The sequence below is a fragment of the Parasteatoda tepidariorum genome, chromosome 4, assembly GCF_982258835.1.
Source record: "Parasteatoda tepidariorum strain Cologne lab strain chromosome 4, Ptep-v5.0, whole genome shotgun sequence".
Lineage (NCBI taxonomy): Eukaryota > Metazoa > Arthropoda > Arachnida > Araneae > Theridiidae > Parasteatoda > Parasteatoda tepidariorum.
In genome coordinates this window covers 115,539,429-115,561,408 of record NC_141758.1, presented here as the reverse complement: position 1 = coordinate 115,561,408, position 21,980 = coordinate 115,539,429, and the positions used below count along the sequence as shown (strand labels likewise).

At 28.9% G+C, this 21,980-nt stretch overlaps 1 protein-coding gene across 5 annotated transcripts; it reads right to left on the bottom strand.

Annotated features, from left to right (window-relative positions):
• Positions 1 to 472: 472 nt before the first annotated feature.
• On the bottom strand, positions 473 to 17,307 carry LOC147812591 (suppressor of hairless homolog). Of its 5 annotated transcripts, XR_015433302.1 has the most exons (8): positions 17,093 to 17,306; positions 15,715 to 15,852; positions 12,655 to 12,767; positions 10,941 to 11,081; positions 8,553 to 8,708; positions 4,366 to 4,458; positions 1,984 to 2,090; positions 694 to 712 (listed from the first exon to the last, which is right to left on the bottom strand). XR_015433302.1 is itself a non-coding variant. In XM_087161944.1 (7 exons), the coding sequence occupies exons 1-6, from the start codon at positions 17,097 to 17,099 to the stop codon at positions 2,000 to 2,002; spliced, it is 606 nt and encodes a 201-aa protein (XP_087018070.1). In that variant the 5' UTR covers positions 17,100 to 17,306; the 3' UTR covers positions 473 to 712; positions 1,984 to 1,999. The 5 variants fall into 5 exon arrangements, 3 of the variants coding, with proteins under 3 accessions (XP_087018070.1, XP_087018068.1, XP_087018069.1); XR_015433303.1 differs by lacking the exon at positions 4,366 to 4,458 and having other exon boundaries at positions 473 to 712; positions 17,093 to 17,303; XM_087161944.1 differs by lacking the exon at positions 4,366 to 4,458 and having other exon boundaries at positions 473 to 712; positions 1,984 to 2,050.
• Between the last annotated feature and the right edge of the window lie 4,673 nt (positions 17,308 to 21,980).

Here is a 21,980-nt window from a genome sequence, read left to right as displayed (position 1 = left end):
TGGTCTTTAAACTAGAACTATCAAATTTTGCGTTCTCTACCAGTACTATTAATAAAAAAAATTTGGATCAAAAATCAAAATCTTGTGAATGCTTTTAAAACCTATTTTTTAAAAAACCGTATTTGTATTTCTAGAAAATGAACATGCACAGAAACTAGGAATAATCAGGGCAAAAAGCTAAAAATCAAGATGAATAAGAAAAAAAAAACTTTTTTTTCCATCAGGAACATCAGAACAACTATAAAGCCTGCATAGAGAAAAAAAAAAAAAAAAAAAAAAAATTTTAATCAAAACTTAGTTTTTTTTATTAATTTTTCAAAATTCTTTTTTAGTATTATTAGCATTGCTAAGAAAAAGGAAATAGTCCTCAAGTTTTTTTTTATTTAATGTGAAGCACTTGCATTGTACTTTCAATTGCACAACAATATAGGTGTTAAGTTATAATGTAGCAATATTAATACTCTAATAAAAATTCACAGATAAAAGCAAATTTTTATGACTTTTATTTATACATAACACCTTCTTTAAAAAAATATATTTTTATTAATTACAATACAATAGGTGAGAAAAGTCTGGTTTCCCTTCTCTTATCTGCTAAATGCTGAGATCTCCTCAAACCATCCACTTCACTGCTTTGGCCAGGCATTATATCTTCAGAGTCTAAATCAATTTCTGTCTTATTAAAAGTCCATTTCACAACTGTTCCATCCCACTGCAAAAGACCATTTTATTTTATTCTTTCACCGAAATAAATTTTCTTGGTTCCTCAATATTAACAAATTTTAATAGTTAACATTAAACAAATTTTAGGATTGCAAAAACCCAAGGTTTTTCACTCTAATCTGGAAAAAAATTCCCTGTAAATATTATACACAATATATTGAGAGGAAACACATAATCAGTGAGCTATATTGGGCTAACTAGAGTAATTTTAATTGCTGGAAAAACTTAGAGAAAATGGTACAGCTGAACATAATTAAAACAAATAATAAATGAAATAGTTTAGTATAGCTGAAATATGATCCTTAAATATCCCATAGATTGAGTTTTGAGTGGTCACCATTTTTTAAGAGACAAAAATAAGAAACAAAATTCATTGTATTTTTCCAGTTTGTAATGAAAAACTTAAAATTGCCCGCATTTTCCCGGTTATTTTAGATGATTTTTAAATTCCCCGTATTTTCCAGTTTTTTCCCTATTCTCCCTGTGGAGTGGCAAACCAGCAACCATATTTTCTAACAAAAGAGAACAAAAAGAAAGAAACTAATTTTTTAATGCATTATTTTAACTTTAGTAGATTGATAAATGAATTAACAATTCCAGAAAAAATGGGCAACTCTGAGATTTTATTTCACATTTTTAATCTTATAAAAACATAAACAAATGTGTCTATAATAATACTTCAATTACTTTTGTATTTTGAAAATTATTTTTTTTTTAAAAATACATATGTTAACTTTGAAAATAAAATCTACAAAGCTATCAAGCTAGTTTAAAGTAATCAGACATTTAATTACATAAACAAACTATCTTTGCAAACATTCAATCGCAAGTAATATTAATCTTGGAATAAATTTCTGATGAACATAGAAAAGAAACCACTGAATCATTCTTCAGCTTTTCAATAACAAAGTCCAATGAAAGAGTTACAGCACAACCTACTATAATTTGTCTAAAATAAGAACTCCCCTAGCCATTCGCCTGGACCTGTGGTGGTGACTATGGTAACGAGGTATAATTATTTCAAGTAGGGGTGTGGGATCATTGTTTAGGACAGGTTTTGGCCCAGGTCGGCGAGAGAAAGGGAATCTTCCCCCCCCCCCGGTCAACTGTGTTAGCCCTAGAGTAAAGAGAAGCTACACTCCCTGAAATGCGCTGTTCTTGTTTCCAGAGCAACAGACGGCCTCAGACTTTGCGGCAGGGGGAGTTCTTACCATAGACAAACTATACATATGATGTGAGAAACAAACAGAGAATACTCACTGAACTACTCATTATTTCATTTCTGTAAGGATGCCATGCCACATCTCGTACACAACCTTTGTGACCCCTAAGTATTGCCTTGATTAATACCGTCAAAATATCATAAACTGTAAATCAAAAATTTATGATGCAGTATACAAAGCACATAAAACAAAACATAAAAAACTTCTAATAATTAAGACACTGTGCATGCACGTTTATATGCTAGTCAAAACCAAATAAATTAGCTTTTTCAGAATTCATAACAATCAAATTTATTTTAATGTTAATAATAATTTAAGATTATTTTAAGAATATAATACTATTCATTTATTTATATTATTTAATTTAATATTTACTTTTAATTTTGTTTTTTTAAAATATTTATGCTACAAATTAAATAAACTATTAAATTTAGAAATCTATATCATCAAAATATAAAAGACAAAGACATTGCTATGTAGAAAAAGACTTTATAAAACAAAAATTTTAAAAATTATACTAAATTGCAGATTCAATACATATTGCAGACAGCGATGCCTTACAGATTTAATTATACATTTATTTATAACAGCAAAACATTGCAACACTATCTTAAAAATTATTTTTAAATGTTCCTATCACTATGATAACTGTAACTAGAAATTACTCTTGATATAGAAATAGTTTAAAATAAGTGCTATGATAAAAAAATAGTAAAAAGATTTAGTAGTTAAACACAATCAGTGCTAACCTTTTCATGTGGGTGCAAAAATAAGAGTTCCTCTGGTGGGGTCTTTCTGAGACTGGGGGATAAATTCAAGAAAGGGAACCACTAATCCCTAGAACAAATCAAGTGATGATTGTTCCCAAGAGTTTTATTCTCCCTCTGTTATTCTAAACACCATTTGCTATATTTTTACACCACCGCAGTTCGGGATAATAGAAATACCACTGGGGATGGATTCCAGTTTTTTGCTGACAACTAAAAAAGCGTGGGAAAACTTCTTTGGTGGTTTTATACAATTCAGGGTAAAAAGCTACATTCCGAATGTCACATGTTGACTATTTATAGTGTTTTACAAACATCAGAATTAGTGCAGTGTGTCACAATTTCCTCATTTTATTGTTTTAAATTCTATAAACAACAAATAATCCTAACCATAGTTCCAAGAAACTATTCACTACGCTACCTATAAAAAAATTATGCACGAACACACACACAATCATATATATATATATAAATATATATATATATATACATACCTTCCAACTTTGCCTACCTAGCCATCAGTAGCACTCGCGCAATACACATTTACGGCATTCCGCAATATTTGCTATGCTCATATTGATACTTAATTATATTAACTTATAATTTCAAAAAGCAGTAGATAAATAGAAGAAAATAGATTTTGAAACAAGCGTAAAACGTTATTTCACATTGAGAAATTTTTTAAAAAATTAAAATGCCATTGACTTTTAAAAAATCATGTTATTTAGATAGTACAATTTTAATTCACATACAGGAAGGTACACTTTACTAAGGATATAAAATTATTAAATTGCAAATGAAAGTTTATTGTACATTTATACAAATTTCAAAGAAAAATAATATAACATCTCAGTAAAATGCAAAAAGTGAACTCTCCACAACTTTTTCTCTACATTCATTCAATTGTTACCAAAAAATTTTTTACTTATTTTATTTAGGAAGGTCAGATTCTAAGATGTTTCTTACTAAATATTTTTTACACCAAATTTTAAAGCAATTAAATCAAGAAAACAATTTAAATACCAATTTTTTGAAAGAAAAATGGATTATATAAATGAGTTTCTTCCTAATAAAAATAAAAAAAATTAGCAATGGGTCCCACTGCTCAACTAGTCTCTTTAGAGAATTTTCTAAACTTAACCACCGAGTTGAAACATGTTTTAAAATCTTGTGAAGTTTCACATGACATTCTATCTGACAGTTCTTAAATTCATACTTTCTTTTACTACTCTTTTCAAGGTAGTAAGAAACTTTTATCACCAAATTCTCCACATCAACGGGCAATGATGCTGTAGCTTTTTGAGCTGCTAGATGAACCAAATGACAAGGGCATCCAATGAATTTTATATTTGGTTGCTTCTGTTTTATATAGCTCAAAACACCTTTATTACATCCAGCCATTGTGTTAGCATTATCAGAACTGAATGCTATGCAACTCTCCCACTTCAGTAGATATTTTTTAAACTCTCCATCAAAAAGTTGAAAAATTCCCTCACCAGTGTTGTTAGTTGATTCAGATAAAGAAACCAGTGATGATACGATTTGTCCTTTTTCTTCATCATAATAATTAAAAATTAAAGGATATAGCTTTTTATCTAATATGTCATTGCTTCCGTCAGTGGAAAGAGAAAATAATGATGTTCTGAGCTTACTTAGAGTACTCTCTCTTATCCCCTCAGCAGTGGAAACAGTTATTGCCTGGGTCTTGGTATGTCCACACCCATACTTTTTTGCAATGTCGGAATCTGGGAAAAAATTTTTTAAATAAGGCGCCAGAATGATCAGAAGCAGATAGAGAAATATTGTGCTCAATTAAAAACCGTACGAACAATACTTCACCTTTAATCACACCATTTTCTTCTAATTTTGAAGAATAAAAATTGTTAATAGGTTGCTGATGCACCTGTGCTTTTGCAGTAGCACAAAGTTTAGGACCGATCACGTGTCGGCAACAATCATCCAGTCCCCCGTGGACAATAGAGAATTCCGAACTACAAATAGTGCATTTCGCAAAGCCTTCTTTTCCCGATACTAAACAAGGAAACTTTTTAGTATATTCCTCTCTAAACTTTTGATTATTCTTCCTCTTCTTCTCCATCGTCATTAGAAACTTCCCGGTCCTGAATAGATCTTTTCAAATAACGATCCATCACAATAAAATTTAATAATAAATACACAACTTAAAAATTAACGCGATAAAAGCTGGATGAAAAATAATCTAAAATTTCAAACAAAATCGTATCATTCTTTTAATATCGGAGCAGCAAAATTCAAAGTTGTTTTCAAAAATTTTATTGAAGTCACTTCACTTCACACGGTGTAAAGCAAAAACTAACGCAGCTTCTCAAAGAACAGCTGCATTCAGGCAGATTACAATGGAGCCGCCGATGAGTAACCCTTCATAATCACGTGGTTTCTCCCGACCAAGGCTAACAACTCATGAGGTCATTTTCGGCGATACGCAATCAGTGACGTCACCACGCTTGAAAGACGACAACAGCGGAAGCGGATAGATCGGACAGGCGCTTTCGTTTAATCCGTAGTATTTTACTATTCACCCGTAGCTCCGTAGTTTACCTCCAATTTCCGTAGCAACTAAGGAAATTTCGTAGCAGTTGGAGGGTATTATATACATACACACACACACACACACACACACATATATATATATATATATATAGGACAAATAAAAAGAGAAAACTATAAATTTACAATGTCAATACCTATTTTAAACTATATTAACAATTAAAATCTCCATCATAAAAGTAATTTTATTGAATCTTTTGTCTTTCTTATATTTGATTTCTATTAAAGGTTATCTAAAAAGTTGTTTTTTCGTTCCATTAAATACTTTTCATCATATATTTATTTTAAAATTATTGTAATTGTAGTATGTCATTGTTTTACATTAATACTTTCAAAGTATTATGAAACATTTAAACATTTTACGAAACATTTAAACATTTTACGAAACATTTAAACATTTAAATGTAAAAATATTATTGCACATTTGAAGAATAGTTATAAAAACTTTGTTCTTTGGAATATTGTTTCAACAGGTAACTCGGTTTTTGAAAATTTCAGTTTGGTATCGGTGGCGTTATTTAAATCAGTTATTAAAGTGATATCTATTTTTTTATAAGCTCTTTGATGCCATATTAAAACGATTGGTTTATTTACATGTTTCCGCAAAAAATAAACAAGCTAATGAGGTGCACGCTGATCATAAACACTCTTTTATTGAGTTAAAAAAAAGTCGGAAATTTCGAGGACTAAAGGGAAAACTCGGTGTATATCCATTTTTCATGTAAATAATGGATAGATCTTCCTCTCTTGCATTTTGGGAATTACTATGTTTTAAGTGTGAAATCAGTTCTTCCTGAGAGTTGTCATGCAGTGAAATCAGGTCATAATGAGGAAAAATCCTTTTGTTCGAGAGTAAAATTGATTTTTCTATGAATCAATTTTTATATGCATAAAGAGTTCTTTTACAGTGGTCTTAATTTATTTAATTATAAATATCTATATTATACATAATAAATATCAATATTTTAATTTATAAATATTTGTAGCATTGTTGAAAATTTAATATCTTATCGAAAGATAATAAATCTTAGGAAAGAACATAAATAGTTGTAATGTCATATTTTTATAGACAGGTCTCTTCAGTCTGAGTTATTAGTGAATGGATTTAAGTCATAGCCGATGGAAAAGAAAATATAGGAAATTTAATTTGATATTAATTCTTCGACTGAATTATTTTATTTTCATCTTTTTTATCTGTATATCGACTTATGAAAAATACCGGTCACTTCAATAAATGATAAATATTTTTTCTCTTATTCTTCAGTCATTTATTAGTCAGTCATATCTTAGTCATTTATTCATTATTGTTATTATTATTGATAATAATAATGAAACAAGAAAGCAAGGTAAATGAGGATAATTTCGCCCTAACTCCCGGCTAATTTGAAAGATCCTCTCTTCTTGTTAAGAAAGTAAGTGTTATCAAATAAATTCTTTTTATTTTATAAATTTTTAATATCTCTTAAAAAATTATAAACTATAATAACTATGTTAATCATTCAAAAATAAACATACAAAATTTTTTGAATTAATTTTCTAAATAGTATATAATAGTTTAAATCATTTAAAACACAATTTTTAGCACATTTATCCCATGAACTCTTAGTTAGAATCTAATAAGCGTTCGAAATTTTTAACAAAATTTTTCTTCAACTTCCTTTATGAGTTTTTTAAATAGTTCCAAAAACAAGAAAACTCATAAATATTTCAGTTAATGTGCTTCAGTTGCAAATGATTAGCATGTAACAATTAGGCTCATTTCTTTTATTTTGCTGCAAATTTCATGAAAAGTAAGCACTTTATCGAAACTGCGTAGCATATATAATTTTTTTCCCTTCCATTTTTACATTTTTTAAAAAAATATAGTCATTTACAATTGACTTCAACTTACTCATGTAATAAAAAGATACAAAACTGAGATATTAAAAGAATTTCTAGGAACTATAACTAAAAGTTAAACTGTGTGTAGAAAGAGGGAAAGAAACATGAAAATTGCCACAAAAGGAAAATGGTTTTCTAAAAAAAGTTAAAAATAGCATTTATGATTTCAATTTCTTAAACATAAAAAATACATTAGTAATTATAAATTATATATTTATAAATGTGACATTTAAAATATTTTTGCATCCTAAAGTATGAATAAATACTCTTGAGTAGTATTAAATACACATATTTTTCTTCGGAAATGCAGATATTTATTTAAAATCATGTAAGAACATAGTTTTAAACTGCAGGAATTATAATCAAAAGTTTAAAATTCCAATAACTATATTTATAACATGAATTTAAAACATAACCTAAAAAAAAGTACTTATTTGAGTTTATGTAAAATATATTTCTTTGATATTTTATTTCAATTTGATTTAATTTACTTAAAAGAGTGATTCTGATTATTCTATATTTTTTATATACAATTGAAAATATTCGTCAAATTATATTTGTAATAAAGAAATTAATTTGTTCAAAATATAATTCACAACTAGAACGAAAAAATTTGTACAAAAAAATAGCAACAATTAAACTGACTAGAGAAGATGTAAGAAAATGGTGGACAAACAAAAAAGTACCCGAACTTGAAATAGATGTTTGAAGGTAGGTGAGAAATGTAAAGAAACCCCCTTAACTTAAAAAGGTGAGACCTCTCTTAGTGACTAAAACAATAAAACACATCCCGCTGTAACTTGATCCTCTCTCTTAACTGAGGAGGAGATTTTTTCCCCAATTCTTACGCTGAAAGTGTCCCACCACAGGACCCCAAGATCAGATGTGACAACTGCTGTCACAGCCCCCCAGAAAAGGTTACACTACTCAGTAAACTACCTCAGTAAGTCACTGGTAACTGACAGTATAAAGAATTATATAATAATACTAAAAAATTTACTATGTTTTAAGCAATTACTGAAAAGTTATTTAAAATTTACTTAATTTTTATTTATTACGAATCTAATTTTAATTTATTTTAATCTGTTAGTAGTACGTTTTACATTACTATTCCATAATATGAGCACTTGCATACCTAAGCAGCATTTGTGACCTAATGGGGATTTCCTTCAAAATATGTGTGGTGTTCACTGTATTAACAATGAAGAAAGGACTCCCTGTTATTTTTTTTAAAGATTTTTCTAAGACAAAAATTGGAGGAAAAAAAAGCTATTAAATGAAATTATTTTTATGTAATCTTATCAAGTGTACATATTACAATAGTCTGAAACAGAAAAATAAAAATTAACTATTAGTGATTAGAAATGCTTACTTGAAGACTATGTACTACAGGAACAGGAGTAACAGTAGAGCGAACAGGGCCCATTCCTTCACAAAAAGTATATTCTGCTTTATCAGTGCTAATGACTGTCCAAGAAGACCCATCATTTATCATCTCCTTGTTAGGCTCTTTAGGACATGGAGTAGCCTAATGAAAATGTAAAAATATATTGATTTCAATTTAAACTGAAATATCATATTTCAATAGTACATTAATCATGAAAGAATAATGTTTTTTATCATCTCATTATTATTATCAGCATCACCTCCTTAACTATCATTAATTTAGGAGAGGAAAGGAGAAATTTTTAAAAAATAAAACAAAATCATCAATACCTAAAGAAAGAAATAGTGCAAAAGTGAATATTAAAGGTATGAAAGCCTGCTAACAAATCTTTGCTAAATTACCTCCAAACAGCATAATGTATTACAGTAAAAATTTGTGAATAACAGTACTGAAAGTAATGAAAAGAAGTAATGAATCATTTGGGATCTTAGTTCTAATTCATTACTTTAAGCTAGAGCAAAGCATCGTTCATATGTTTCACACTTGTAATTTTTTTTCATTTATTTTATATCATTTTCTTTTATTCCTAATGTATGTCATATTAAATTATTTTGTTTTTATAATGGAGATAACTTGAAATACTGGTTATATGTCATTTCTCTCAACGGATTTTCTATTTTTTCCTTTAGGTACATATATATTTGGCTTAAATTTGACAAACTCTAAGAGGCCACAAAAAAAAAAAATTTTCCCTTCAATTTTAGTTGAGTTATGGTCACAAAAAAAGAGTAGGAGTTAAGAATAGAGGGTGGTCAATTAAGGGTCACTAGATAATTAGCAGGAAAAAATAACAAATGGTTGACACTTCACTTTTTGTTGCGGAAAGAGCTTCATTCTTAAGTCCTCACGTCTCACAACGTTTAGTAATATTCTTACAAATCCAAAAATGACACTTAAAGCTATTTTATGTAAAGGATACTTTGTTTTTAATTTTAATAACTACCTCTATTATTTTCTACATCAATAAAAGTACGAACAAAATTTAACTATTTTAATTATTACTATTATAAGTAATATAATATATAACTTAATTCTCTTGCACTTTATTTAAATGTAATTAATTTTTTTTTATTTAATAAAATTAAATTTACTAATTTTTTTATTCAAATTTTATTTAAAGTAAAAAATAAAACAGAGATGAAGAAATAAAATAAAACAAGGACACATAGAGACTGTACATAAACTGCCAACTAGCAAGCAAACAAAAAATAATTATCAATTCAAAGATAAGTGATAATAATTTAGGAATTATATATCAAGGTTTTATTACATATCATCTTACATTTTAATTGCATTTATTCTCAGAAGACAAATTGTGTGATTCAGTAATAATTTTATTCCCTTATTTATAACATTTTTACTGATTATAAAGGTAAATGGTACATTTTAAAGCTCCACAGTTACTGAAAATAACAAATTTTATTAATTCTCTCAAATAATTTTTACTGTTTTACTTCTGATTAATATAATCAACTATGTGTAATATAACAGGGCTGCCACCTGCTATATTATACAAAAATTTCCTTAACTTTTCCAGGTATTTCAGGAAAATTTCAATGTAAATCCAGACCATATTTTATGTAAGTCACACAATTTTTCATCAGAAAACTTCGAATTTCATTAGTAATGTCAAATATAAAATTATGTGTAGATATTACATCTTGTGAGCAAAAAAAGTATCATTGAACAAGCATAAGAACATGGAAAAGTTTTAATAAAATGTCGAATTTTTATAACAAATAATTGTAACAGATGTTAGAATTATTTAAATTGAATCTCAATAACTGATTACTGCTGCTGAAAATTTTGGGTTCTTCCAGGTATGAGAGTTTTCCAAGTTTCTGTAAAAATATGCAATTTTTCCCGACTATTCCCTGCTTTTGAGAGTCAGAATAAAATTCCTTGAGAATTCCAGGTTATCCCTGTTCTTCCAGCCCGTGAGAGTCCTGATATACCTAACTTTTATATAAATCACTTAATCCTAAAAAAGAGCTTGAAAACACGAATTAATTTGGCCTTGTTTTAAACATGAGACCAAACTAAAAAAATTAATGTGAGAAATTAAAGAAAAAGTACATAAAAATACTGAAAACACCCCTCAAAAATTACAGAATTCAATAAAAATATTGAAATTATCACATATCTACTGTTTGCAACAAAGGGGTCAATTATTAATTACCATTCATGAGAGTTTACAATTTATTGTGAATAAATTAAATTTATTAAAAAAATCTAATTAAAGATTTAGTAACTTAATTTTAAAAAAGTCATCATGGATTTTTTTTTACAGTTCGTAAAAAAAAAATGTGTTACCTCAAACTGTATGATTCTTTCCTTAGATAAACAAAGGTACATTCTTTCAGTATCCCTCATGTAAAAAGCACATTTATGAACTTGTGAAACTGGATCATCAGCTTCTAGAAGAGCTGTCTGTTTGTCAACTTTCCCCATTAACTGTAATAAGAATGCATATGTATAAGACATATTACAAGAGGGAGATGCATGGACATGCATGCACATTTATATCATTATTTAAAAATACATTATTTACTGCTTATTCTAAATATTTAATGCTTTTTTTAAGTCCAACAAAAATATTAAAGCAATAATGTATTATGTGATTGAATACAAATTTTGGAGAATGTTCATTATAATTTAATGAAAAAAAGCCTGCGTTTGAACAACTGCGGCGAAAGATTTCTGGCTTTAAGTTTATTTTGGAACAGGTGTGAAATAATTTTGTGGAAAATATAAGTTATGGGGCAGATTGAAGCAGCAATCACATCGCAGTAACAAATTTTATTTTTGCAAGTTACAGGGTGGCCACTCAAATCAGGTTTCAAATTTCCCTGAATTTTCCAGGTAAAAATCCTAAAATTTCCAGGTCAATTTGCTTCTTTTCCCTCATAAAGTTTAGGATGGGACCAAGAAAAGTGTCAATATTATAAAGTATTTTATTTAAAATATTATTTTTTTAATGTTATCAATGTAATGTTTATCATCTTTGACTCATGGGATAGAGTGCTAGCCAGGTCACCTTATGGGAATGAGGTGACCTGGGAAGGTTTTCTATTCTTCAAGAAACCATGGGAGTTTAACATGGTTATAATGAACCTAATTTTGATGCAAGCGAAGTATTGCTAAGTTGATGGTATTTTAACAATTTGGCAATAAATTTTCGTCCAAAAGTGGGTATAACAGTTGGTAAAATAATTTTAATTAACAAAATTAGCAAATAATTTAAATTAGTAAAAATAAGAAAAATCAAAGAAAATATTCCAGCTTTTCTTTAAAAAATCCCTGATTTTTCCAGGTTTCTGTCCAAATTTCCCTGATTTTTCCAGGTTTTTTCCAGTATAAAATATTCCCTGATAATTCCAGGTTTTCAAGGTTCTCCAGGTGGGTGGCCACTTTGAAGTAAGATTGTTACATTCACGAAAATCCAAATTACTTTCAATAAAACTTAAGAAATAAAGAATTCATAAAAATTCGGTTTTGCAACAAACATAAAAAATATTAAAAAGCTCTTTAATTAGACCTATAAGATAAACCTAATATTTTTTAATTAACAGCATGAAAATATTTTTCATTAAAAAGAACAAAATTAAAACAACAATTAATCATATAACGCATTAACATGACACATAATCACCATTTTTCGTAGCTTGAAAACAGAATTTATTGCTTTGTATTTTTTCTTTTTTTCTTTTCATAAAATATTAATATATAGTTTAAAAAGAAAACCATTTTTGTTTGTCATTTAAATGTGTTCAAACAACAAAAAAGTCAAAGAAGCTTAATAAAAAAACAATAAAGACAACATTCTGAAAAATACACAAAAACAATATTGCCACTAAAACTGCCACAAGTATTTTTTTCTGTTCTGCTTTTCAAAAAGAATAATAATATATAGTTTAAATTTAAAAATAAAACAAAGACAACATTCAGAAAGATATACAAAAACACTATTGCATATTAAACCTAAGTTGTTAAATTAAAAGAAAACACAATAAAGTTGAAAAATTACCAGTCTAGGTAATGCCATTCCTGTAACTGAACAGACTAACTTAACAGTATAACGATAATGAATGTAACCATCACGAACAGTAAATTCCTCAGACTCTGATTCAGTATCATCCACTACAAAACCAATTCAGCAGTGAGAAAAGAAATAATTATAGCATGTTTTAGAAGTAAACAGCTTTACATCTGCTGTAATATAAAATAAAATATTGTACATTCATAATTTTGTGTTGGGAGAATCTTCTCAAACTATCTTTCTTTTTCTTTAATTTTAGGGTTATAGCTTACCACATTTTCGACAAAAGATCACATAAGTTTTAGCTTTTAAAAAAGTAGTTATGTGCATTGTAACTGACTGGCAAAACAGGCTGGGCTGGGCATTGGGCATTTAACTATTGACTGGGGCATTTAACTATTTATTTACCCTCTATTTGACCTTTAGTATCTTAGAACAATATATGGGGCTGCCAACTACTAAGCTTTTTGTGAAATATTTTTATAGAGTGGTAGACAATCAAAAGACATTAACAAAAAATTAAAACATTATCATTTAACAATTGAACATACAATTAAAAATTAAAGATTTCAAAATGTTTGGTTACTTATGGTTAAGTTTTAAGAACAAAAGAACTGGAACTAAATGTTTTTTCATATGAACTATTGAATCATTCAGATTCAGTGGCGTAGAAAATAAGTCAAATTTACTATGCAAAAAGTCACTGATCAAAACAAGAAAAAACTATAAGAAATTTTCCCAAAAAGTGTAGAAAGTTGGCAGCCCTGCAATATAAGTCTATCTTTAAGTGAAAATTAAGTAATAATAATAATAACAACAACAACTGAATTGATAAGAGCAGTTCAGTGATTTTCTTTCCAAATAACTTAACTAGAGAGGGAAAACCTACAAAAAACATATTAGTAAAGAACAGATAATAAAAATATAATAGATAAAAAAAAACTTATCACAAAGTTGATGTTTAGAATTAAAATTCCACAATACAGTTTTAACACAAATGCACTTGAACTATACTAAATCAGATATTAATGTTAATTACACATGACGTAAGTGCTTAATGTTTGGATACCAAAGGATGATAACTATAACAAATGATTGTTTGTTCTGTTTTAGTGTGCCTAGATTGCTACAAAAAAAATGATATAGGATGTTATTTAAAAACCTAAAATACTTTTGTTAAGTTTTTGTTTTTATCAAAAATAATGATGTAAATAAGCATAGAGATAATTTAGAACCACCATATATCCAAATTCTGGGCTGATATAATAACATGATGATTATAACAAATATTCAACAAACATAGCATAGAGATAATTTAGAACCACCATATATCCAAATTCTAGGCTGATATAATAACATGATGATTATAACAAATTATTCAACAAAAATAAGCACCTCTTAAACACTTAAAAAATATTTTTAAACACTTTAAAAAAATATCATAATTAGGCAGGGTTGGAAAGTTTTTGACAATCGACGGTTTTATCTTGTTTTAACCGCCATGTCAAAAAAAAAAAAATTTGGAATTGTTTCAGGCAATTATCAAAAATCATGAAATTTTGAATCATGTAAAACGAATGGCGTTTTCATACACTACGGACTGACTTATACGCCGAAATAGATTGGGTTGAATTAATTATGAAAACCTTAAATAGAACAATGTGAACTGTGTCTTTTTGCATTATTCATAGCGAAAATCAACAAGTAAAGGAAAAATCTCATTTTGAAAATGGGAAAAATTAAGCACTTTTTAAAAACACCCAAAGAAAAAAGCACCTTTAAGCACTTTTTAAAAATGCTACACACCCTGTATGTATACAAACTCAGAGTTGACCTAATAACAAAAAGTTTTTTAAAAAATTAGTAAAATTTGATAAAATATTACATTTTAAATATGATGAAATGTAATATTTTATTATAAAAAATTTTAAATTAGAGAATGAATATTTATACTTGTCTATGAAGCTTAACTTTTAGAGACATGAATCAGCTTGTATAAGAACTCAATGCAGCCCTCAACAGTACATGAGAAAAATGAGTAAATATTACGTTTCAATTATTAAATTAGTAAAAAAATATTAATATTTTAAAGAAAAAGATATTTGAGTTTTGATTAAGATTTGTTATTGGTTTGATGATGCAAAACTGTGGGACAAATTCTTCATAGAAAATTCTCTTTCTCCTACATAAGTAGTTTGAAGCATAAAAAAATTTGTTGTTAAGGTAAACCAGGGGTGATTGTGAGCCCAACTAAAATCATTAAGTAAAATCATTAATGACGCATTTCAAAATATATATACAAAGTATCTTTATAAATTTAAATCATTGTTGAAATATTCAAACATGAAATTCTAAATAAATTATATGTAGTGTAATTTCAATGAATAATTACCTATAAGTTCACTTTTATCTCAAATCACATTTATTACACTACCAGAAAAGAAAAATTTACGAATGAAAGAAATGTTAAGAACAAATTCTAGTTCTATTATTTTTAAACAAAATATATTGGAATTTTTATACATAAATGTGATTGATGATTTCTTGAAACTTCTAGACCTTGGATTTCCAGAAACTTCTGGATTGTAGTTAGCAAAAAATCTGGAAATCCGGATTTTTTTCGGAGCACAATCACCTCTGGGTAAACCTAACGTAAACCATAAAGTTTCAAAATATCAAAATGAAAACAAATTATGGCAGGATTACTTAAGAGTAGACAATGAAAAAGTGATCCTACCATAATTTGCATGTATTTTGATATTTGAAGAACATTTTTTTCAGCTTTTGAAACTACACTAGATTTACCTAGACACTAAATGCACCGAATTCACTTTTCCATAAACTTTAAATTACTTATGTAGGTGAAAGTGAGATTGCCATGAAGAATTTCTAGCACTGTACAGCATCCTCTTTATAATTGGATTCAAAAATGGTGTAAATAAGAATAACTACTTCTAAATATTTTACTATTTAGTATAACCATTTTTAAAGGTAAAATGACTTGTTCCTCCTATATGAAATTAAGAGTAAAATGAAAATAAGACTTACAGATATGAATGGTGAAAGCACCCCATTGAGTAGAGCTGGCATGGAAGTTACCGTTCTCAACATGAGGATATCGAGTACTGACAGTCTGGGAGAGAAGCCTGTTAAACAAAGCTACTCTAGATCCTGAAGCAATGCACACTGCAATGAACAAAAAATACATTACTCTTTAAATAACATACATAATCAATACATATATATTCATAATAAAAATAAGAATAAATAACAGGATGCATAACCAAATTTTCGACTAAAAATAAGCACCTCTAAAGTACTTTTTAAACACTATATACATTAACAAAATGCAAAATAATTTTCAAAGACATTATAAGATCATGATAAAAACAACTAGTTTCTGGCAAAGAACTCTTTTCTGATTATATTAGCTACCATAAAAAGATTAAAATTTTTTTGGTGCGATTTTAGAGGGTGGAAAATGAAGCCTGAAATTGAGAATATCTTGAAAAATGCAGCAGAGTTGCACATGAGAGTGCAAGAATATCACCGAACCCAGCTCAGTAGTCACTCCCATGTATTTCATCAAACATGTAACATGATTGGCGCTTTCATACTCTACCGACCAACGCTTTGCCAAAATTAATTTTCTTGAATGAATTGTGAAAATAATTAATAGAACAATGTGAAAACCATGCTTTTGCATAATACACAGCGAAAATCAACACAGTCAAGAAAAAAAATCTCATTTTCGAAAATTAAAAATTAAGCACTTATAAAACACGACGCATATAAAAAGCACCTTTAAGGGCTTTTAAAAAACAATTGAAAATAAGCACCTTTAAGCACTCTTAAAAACGCTACGCACCTTGAACAAGAAAGTTACATAAGCAAAATAAGATACAGGCATAAGATAGCGAAAAAAGAAAGGCAGACACTCCAACTGCTAAGAAATTTCCAAGTGGTCAAGAAATTTTGGATTGGTAATAGTAAGGAATATTTACTGGAAAAAATTTATTTTTTCCATGACATTGGAAAAAAAAAAAAGAATAAAACTGAAACAAATTGAATGAAATCCAAATAGAATTGTTTTGCAATCCATTCCTACATAAACATATTTGAATTTAAATAAATTACAATTTAATATAATAACAGAATGTTTAATTTTTTTACATTTCTTTTTTTAAATAACTATACTTGTATTATTAAAGTTTTATACAAAATTATAAAACCTTTATAACATCGAATTTAAGAGTTGGTTTATAATTCATATACTTCACAGTATTTAATTATAAAAATTACTATGCTATTTACGATATCAAAATACGATTTGTAGTAGAAAATACAATAAGCATGATATACTACTAAAAGATTAAATTAGTTCCATGACTAATTCAAACATTTAGTGGGTGGAAATAAAACTAACCAAGCATATAGCTTCATCAAAAGCATACTGCTTAATGCTCTTTAAAGGAATTCCCAAGAGACGATAGATTTCTTAAATTAGGTTCATTCTTCATAGTCTTATAAAAATAGAAAAATTTAATCTCGTTCCTCGAAGCTTATTGAAAAAACAAATAATTAAATTTTCTGCCAAATTTGTAATCCAACTGTTTTGATTACGACGTTTCTCACCTTCTATTTCTGTTACATGAGTTCTTTAATCTTAAATTTTAAATGAAATGCCTAAAGCATCTAGCTCACCCGTTGTTTATCCTCAAGGCACATTCTCACTGTTTAAGAAACATTCACGAATGGGAGACAAAGATTTGAAGCATAACCTGGTAAATGAAATCCTCTAGCTGGAAAGGTTAAAACAAAACACTCGGGTATAGAGAAGTAATAAAAAAGGCAGAGAAAATATGTATTGAAAGTTTTTCAGACTTGCCATCACAGTTTGGACTTTTTGGAGAGGGGGGTCGATAGTTTCTATGGCACTGGATGGGATCATAGGTTCGCGTGCTTTTTGACAGCCTTGTCAAAATACGGTGGTTTGGAGTATAGTAGCGAGGCTTCACTGACCTAAAGATTAATGAAGCTAGAAGATTAAAAAAATATGACATAAATTATTACTTTTTATTTTTTAATTATAAAAATTAATGTAATTAAATTGTAATTTATTCAAACCCCAGCTATGGTCAATTTTTAATTATTCTTATTTTTTTCTTATTTTGTTTATTTTACATTATATTTTTTATTTAATGTGTTTTTCGATACATTAAAGATTCCTATAAGGAAAAAAAAGTTTTTATTCGGGAAATTTCAAATAATGCTTAAAAACTGGTAAAATCCCAGAAAATTAGTTTATTTTTATTATATTATTTTTTTAAACTCCTCTTACAATTTTCAAACTCGGACCGAATACAGGCCTCTATGTGCCGGACCCCTCTACAAAAGCAAAATTTTATAACCCAATTAGGGGGGCCGCAATGGCCCCTTAAGTCTTCTGTTTAGCAAACCGGGAGCGGGTACTTGAAGCTATGTTGTAGCACGATCCTCGTATAAGCGTGGTCCAACGGCTAAACCATGTGCTAGTGATTTACGCATGGAGCGAGGGGGCGTTGGTTCTAACCCCAGCTGTGGTCAATTTCTAATTTTTTTAATTTTTTTCTTATTTTGTTTATTTTGCATTATATTATTTATTTAATGTGTTTTTCGATACATTAAAGGATCCTATGAGGATAAAAAAAAATTTATTCGGGAAATTTCAAATAATGCTTAAAAACTGGCAAAATCTCAGAAAACTAATTTATTTTTAATATATTATTTTTTTAAACTCCTTTTACAATACTTTCATGATAGTTTAACAGGTGAAATATGTTCTTCTAAGTATAAAATCTAGGGTGTCTCTTTGTTAAAGAAAGGATAATGGAATAAAAAATAAAATAAAATAAAATGGCGGGAAAAGGATCAAATTTCAAGCCAACCTACTTCCCTTTAATTTTAAGTTATAATTTTCAAACTCGGACCGAATATAGGCCTCTATGTGCCAGATCCCTCTACCGAAGCAAAATTTTATAAGCCAATTAGGGGGGCCGCAATGGCCCCTTAAGTCTTCTGTTTAGCAAACCGGGAGAGGGTACTTGAAGCTATGTTATGGCGCGATCCTCGTATAAGCGTGGTCCAACGGCTAGGACCATGTGCTAGTGATTTACGCATGGAGCGAGGGGGCGTTGGTTCAAGTCCCAGTTGTGGACAATTTTTAATTTTTTTTATTTATTTCTTATTTTGTTTGTTTTACATTATATTATTTATTTAATGTGTTTTTCGATACATTAAAGGACCCTATAAGGAAAAAAAAATTTATTCGGGAAATTTCAAATAATGCTTAAAAACTGGTAAAATCCCTGAAAATTAGTTTATTTTTATTATATTATTTTTTTAAACTCCTTTTACAAAACTTTCATAATAGTTTAAAAGATGAAATATGTTGTTCTAAGTATGAAATCAAGGGTGTCTCTTTGTGAAAGAAAGCATAATGGAATAAGAAATAAAATAAAATACAATGGTGGGAAAAGAACAAATTTCAAGCCAAACTACTTCCCTTTAATTTTTAAATATAATTTTCAAACTCGGACCGAATATAGGCCTCTATGTGCCGGACCCCTCTACCAAAGCAAAATTTTATAACCCTATTAGGGGGGGCGGAATGGCCCCTTAAGTCTTCTGTTTAGCAAACCGGGAGAGGGTACTTGAAGCTATGTTGTAGCGCGATCCTCGTATAAGCGTGGTCCAACGGCTAGGACCATGTGCTAGTGATTTACGCAGGGAGCGAGGGGCCGTTGGTTCAAACCCAAGCTGTGGTCAATTTTTAATTCTTTTTTATATTTTTCTTATTTTGTTTATTTTACATTATATTATTTATTTAATGTGTTTTTCGATACGTTAAAGGATAGCCGGTTTGCTAAACATAAGACTTAAGGGGCCATTGCGGCCCCCCTAATTGGGTTATAAAATTTTGCATTGGTAGAGGGGTCCGGCACATAGAGGCCGATATTCGGTCCGAGTTTGAAAATTATAACTTAATATTAAAGGGAAGTAGGTTGGCTTGAAATTTGTTCCTTTTTCCCGCCATTTTATTTTATTTTATTTTTTATTCCAATATGCTTTCTTTCACTAAGAGACACCCTTGATTTTATACTTAGAACAACATATTTCACTTGTTAAACTATCATGAAAGCATTGTAAAAGGAGTTTAAAAAAATAATATAATAAAAATAAACTAATTTTCCGGGATTTTGCCAGTTTTTAAGCATTATTTGAAATTTCCCGAATAAAAATTTTTTTTTACTTATAGGATCCTTTAATGTATCGAAAAACACATTAAATAAATAATATAATGTAAAATAAACAAAATAAGAAAAAAAATAAAAAAAAATAAAAATTAATCACAGCTGGGGTTTGAACCAACGCTCCCTTGCTCAATGCGTAAATCACTAGCACTTGGTCTTAGCCGTTGGACCACGCTTATACGAGGATCGCGCTACAACATAGCTTCAAGTACCCTCTCCCGGTTTGCTAAACAGAAGACTTAAGGGGCCATTGCGGCCCCCTTAATTGGGTTATAAAATTTTGCTTTGGTAGAGGGGTCCGGCACATAGAGGCCTATATTCGGACTGAGTTTGAAAATTATAACTTAATATTGAAGGGAAGTAGGTTGGCTTGAAATTTGATCCTTTTTCCCCGCCATTTTATTTTATTTTATTTTTTATTCCATTATGCTTTCTTTCACAAAGAGACACCCTTGATTTTATACTTAGAACAACATATTTCACCTGTTAAACTATCTTGAAAGTATTGTAAAAGGAGTTTAAAAAAATAATATAATAAAAATAAACTAATTTTCCGGGATTTTACCAGTTTTTAAGCATTATTTGAAATTTCTCGAATAAATTTTTTTTCCTTATAGAATCCTTTAATGTATCGAAAAACACATTAAATAAATAATATAATGCAAAATAAACAAAATAAGAAAAAAATAAAAAAAATTAAAAATTGACCACAGCTGGGGTTTGAACCAACGCCCCCTCGCTCCTAGCGTAAATGACTAGCACATGGCCTTAGCCGTTGGACCACGCTTATACGAGGATCGCGCTACAACATAGCTTCAAGTACTCTCTCCCGGTTTGCTAAACAGAAGACTTAAGGGGCCTTTGTGGCCCCCCTAATTGGGATATAAAATTTTGCTTTGGTATAGGGGTCCGGCACATAGAGGCCTAAATTCGGTCCGAGTCTGAAAATTATAACTTAATATTAAAGGAAAGTAGGTTGGCTTGAAATTTGATCCTTTTTCCCGCCATTTTATTTTATTTTATTTTTTATTCCATTATGCTTTCTTTCACAAAGAGACACCCTTGATTTTATACTTAGAACAACATATTTCACCTGTTAAACTATCGTGAAAGTTTTGTAAAAGTAGTTTAAAAAAATAATATAATAAAAATAAACTAATTTTCCGAGATTTTACCAGTTTTTAAGCATTATTTGAAATTTCCCGAAAAAAAAAATTTCCTTATAAAATCCTTTTTTGTTTTGAAAAACACATTAAATATATAATATAATGCAAAATAAACAAAATAAGAAAAAAATTAAAAAAAATTAAAAATTGACCACAGCTGGGGTTTGAACCAACGCCCCCTCGCTCCTTGCGTAAATCATTTGCACATGGTCTTAGCCGTTGGTCCACGCTTATACGAGGATCGCGCTACAACATAGCTTCAAGTACCCTCTCTAGGTTTGCAAATCAGAAGACTTAAGGGGCCATTGCGGCCCCCTTAATTGGGTTATAAAATTTTGTTTCGGTAGAGGGTTCCGGCACATAGAGGCCTATATTCGGTCCGAGTTTGAAAATTATAACTTAATAAAGGGAAATAGGAAGGTTTGAAATTTGATCCTTTTTCCCACCATTTTTTTACTTTTTTATTCCATTATGCTTTCCTTCACAAAGAGACATCCTTGTTTTTTTACTTAGAACAACATATTTCACCTGTTAAACTATCATGAAAGTATTGTAAGAGGAGTTTAAAAAAATAATATAATAAAAATAAAAGAATTTTCCGGGATATTACCAGTTTTTAAGCATTATTTGAAATTTACCGAATAAAATTTTTTTTTATCCTTATAGGATCCTTTAATGTATCGAAAAACACATTAAATAAACAATATAATGTAAAATAAACAAAATAAGAAAAAAATAATAAAAAAAAAAAATTGACCACAGCTGGGGTTTGAACCAGGGCCCCCCCGCTCCATGCGTAAATCACTAGCTCATGGTCTTAGCTGTTGGACCATGCTTATAAGAGGATCGCGCAACA

Bases quoted from the DNA above. Each gene is read 5' to 3' on its own strand.
- LOC147812591 (XM_087161942.1), bottom strand. The intron at 12,768-15,714 runs GTAAGTCTTATT...TTGGTTTTGTAG, and splicing joins TGCTTTCACCATTCATATCT to TGGATGATACTGAATCAGAG. The intron at 713-8,552 runs GTAAGCATTTCT...GGTCTTTTGCAG, and splicing joins CTGTAGTACATAGTCTTCAA to TGGGATGGAACAGTTGTGAA.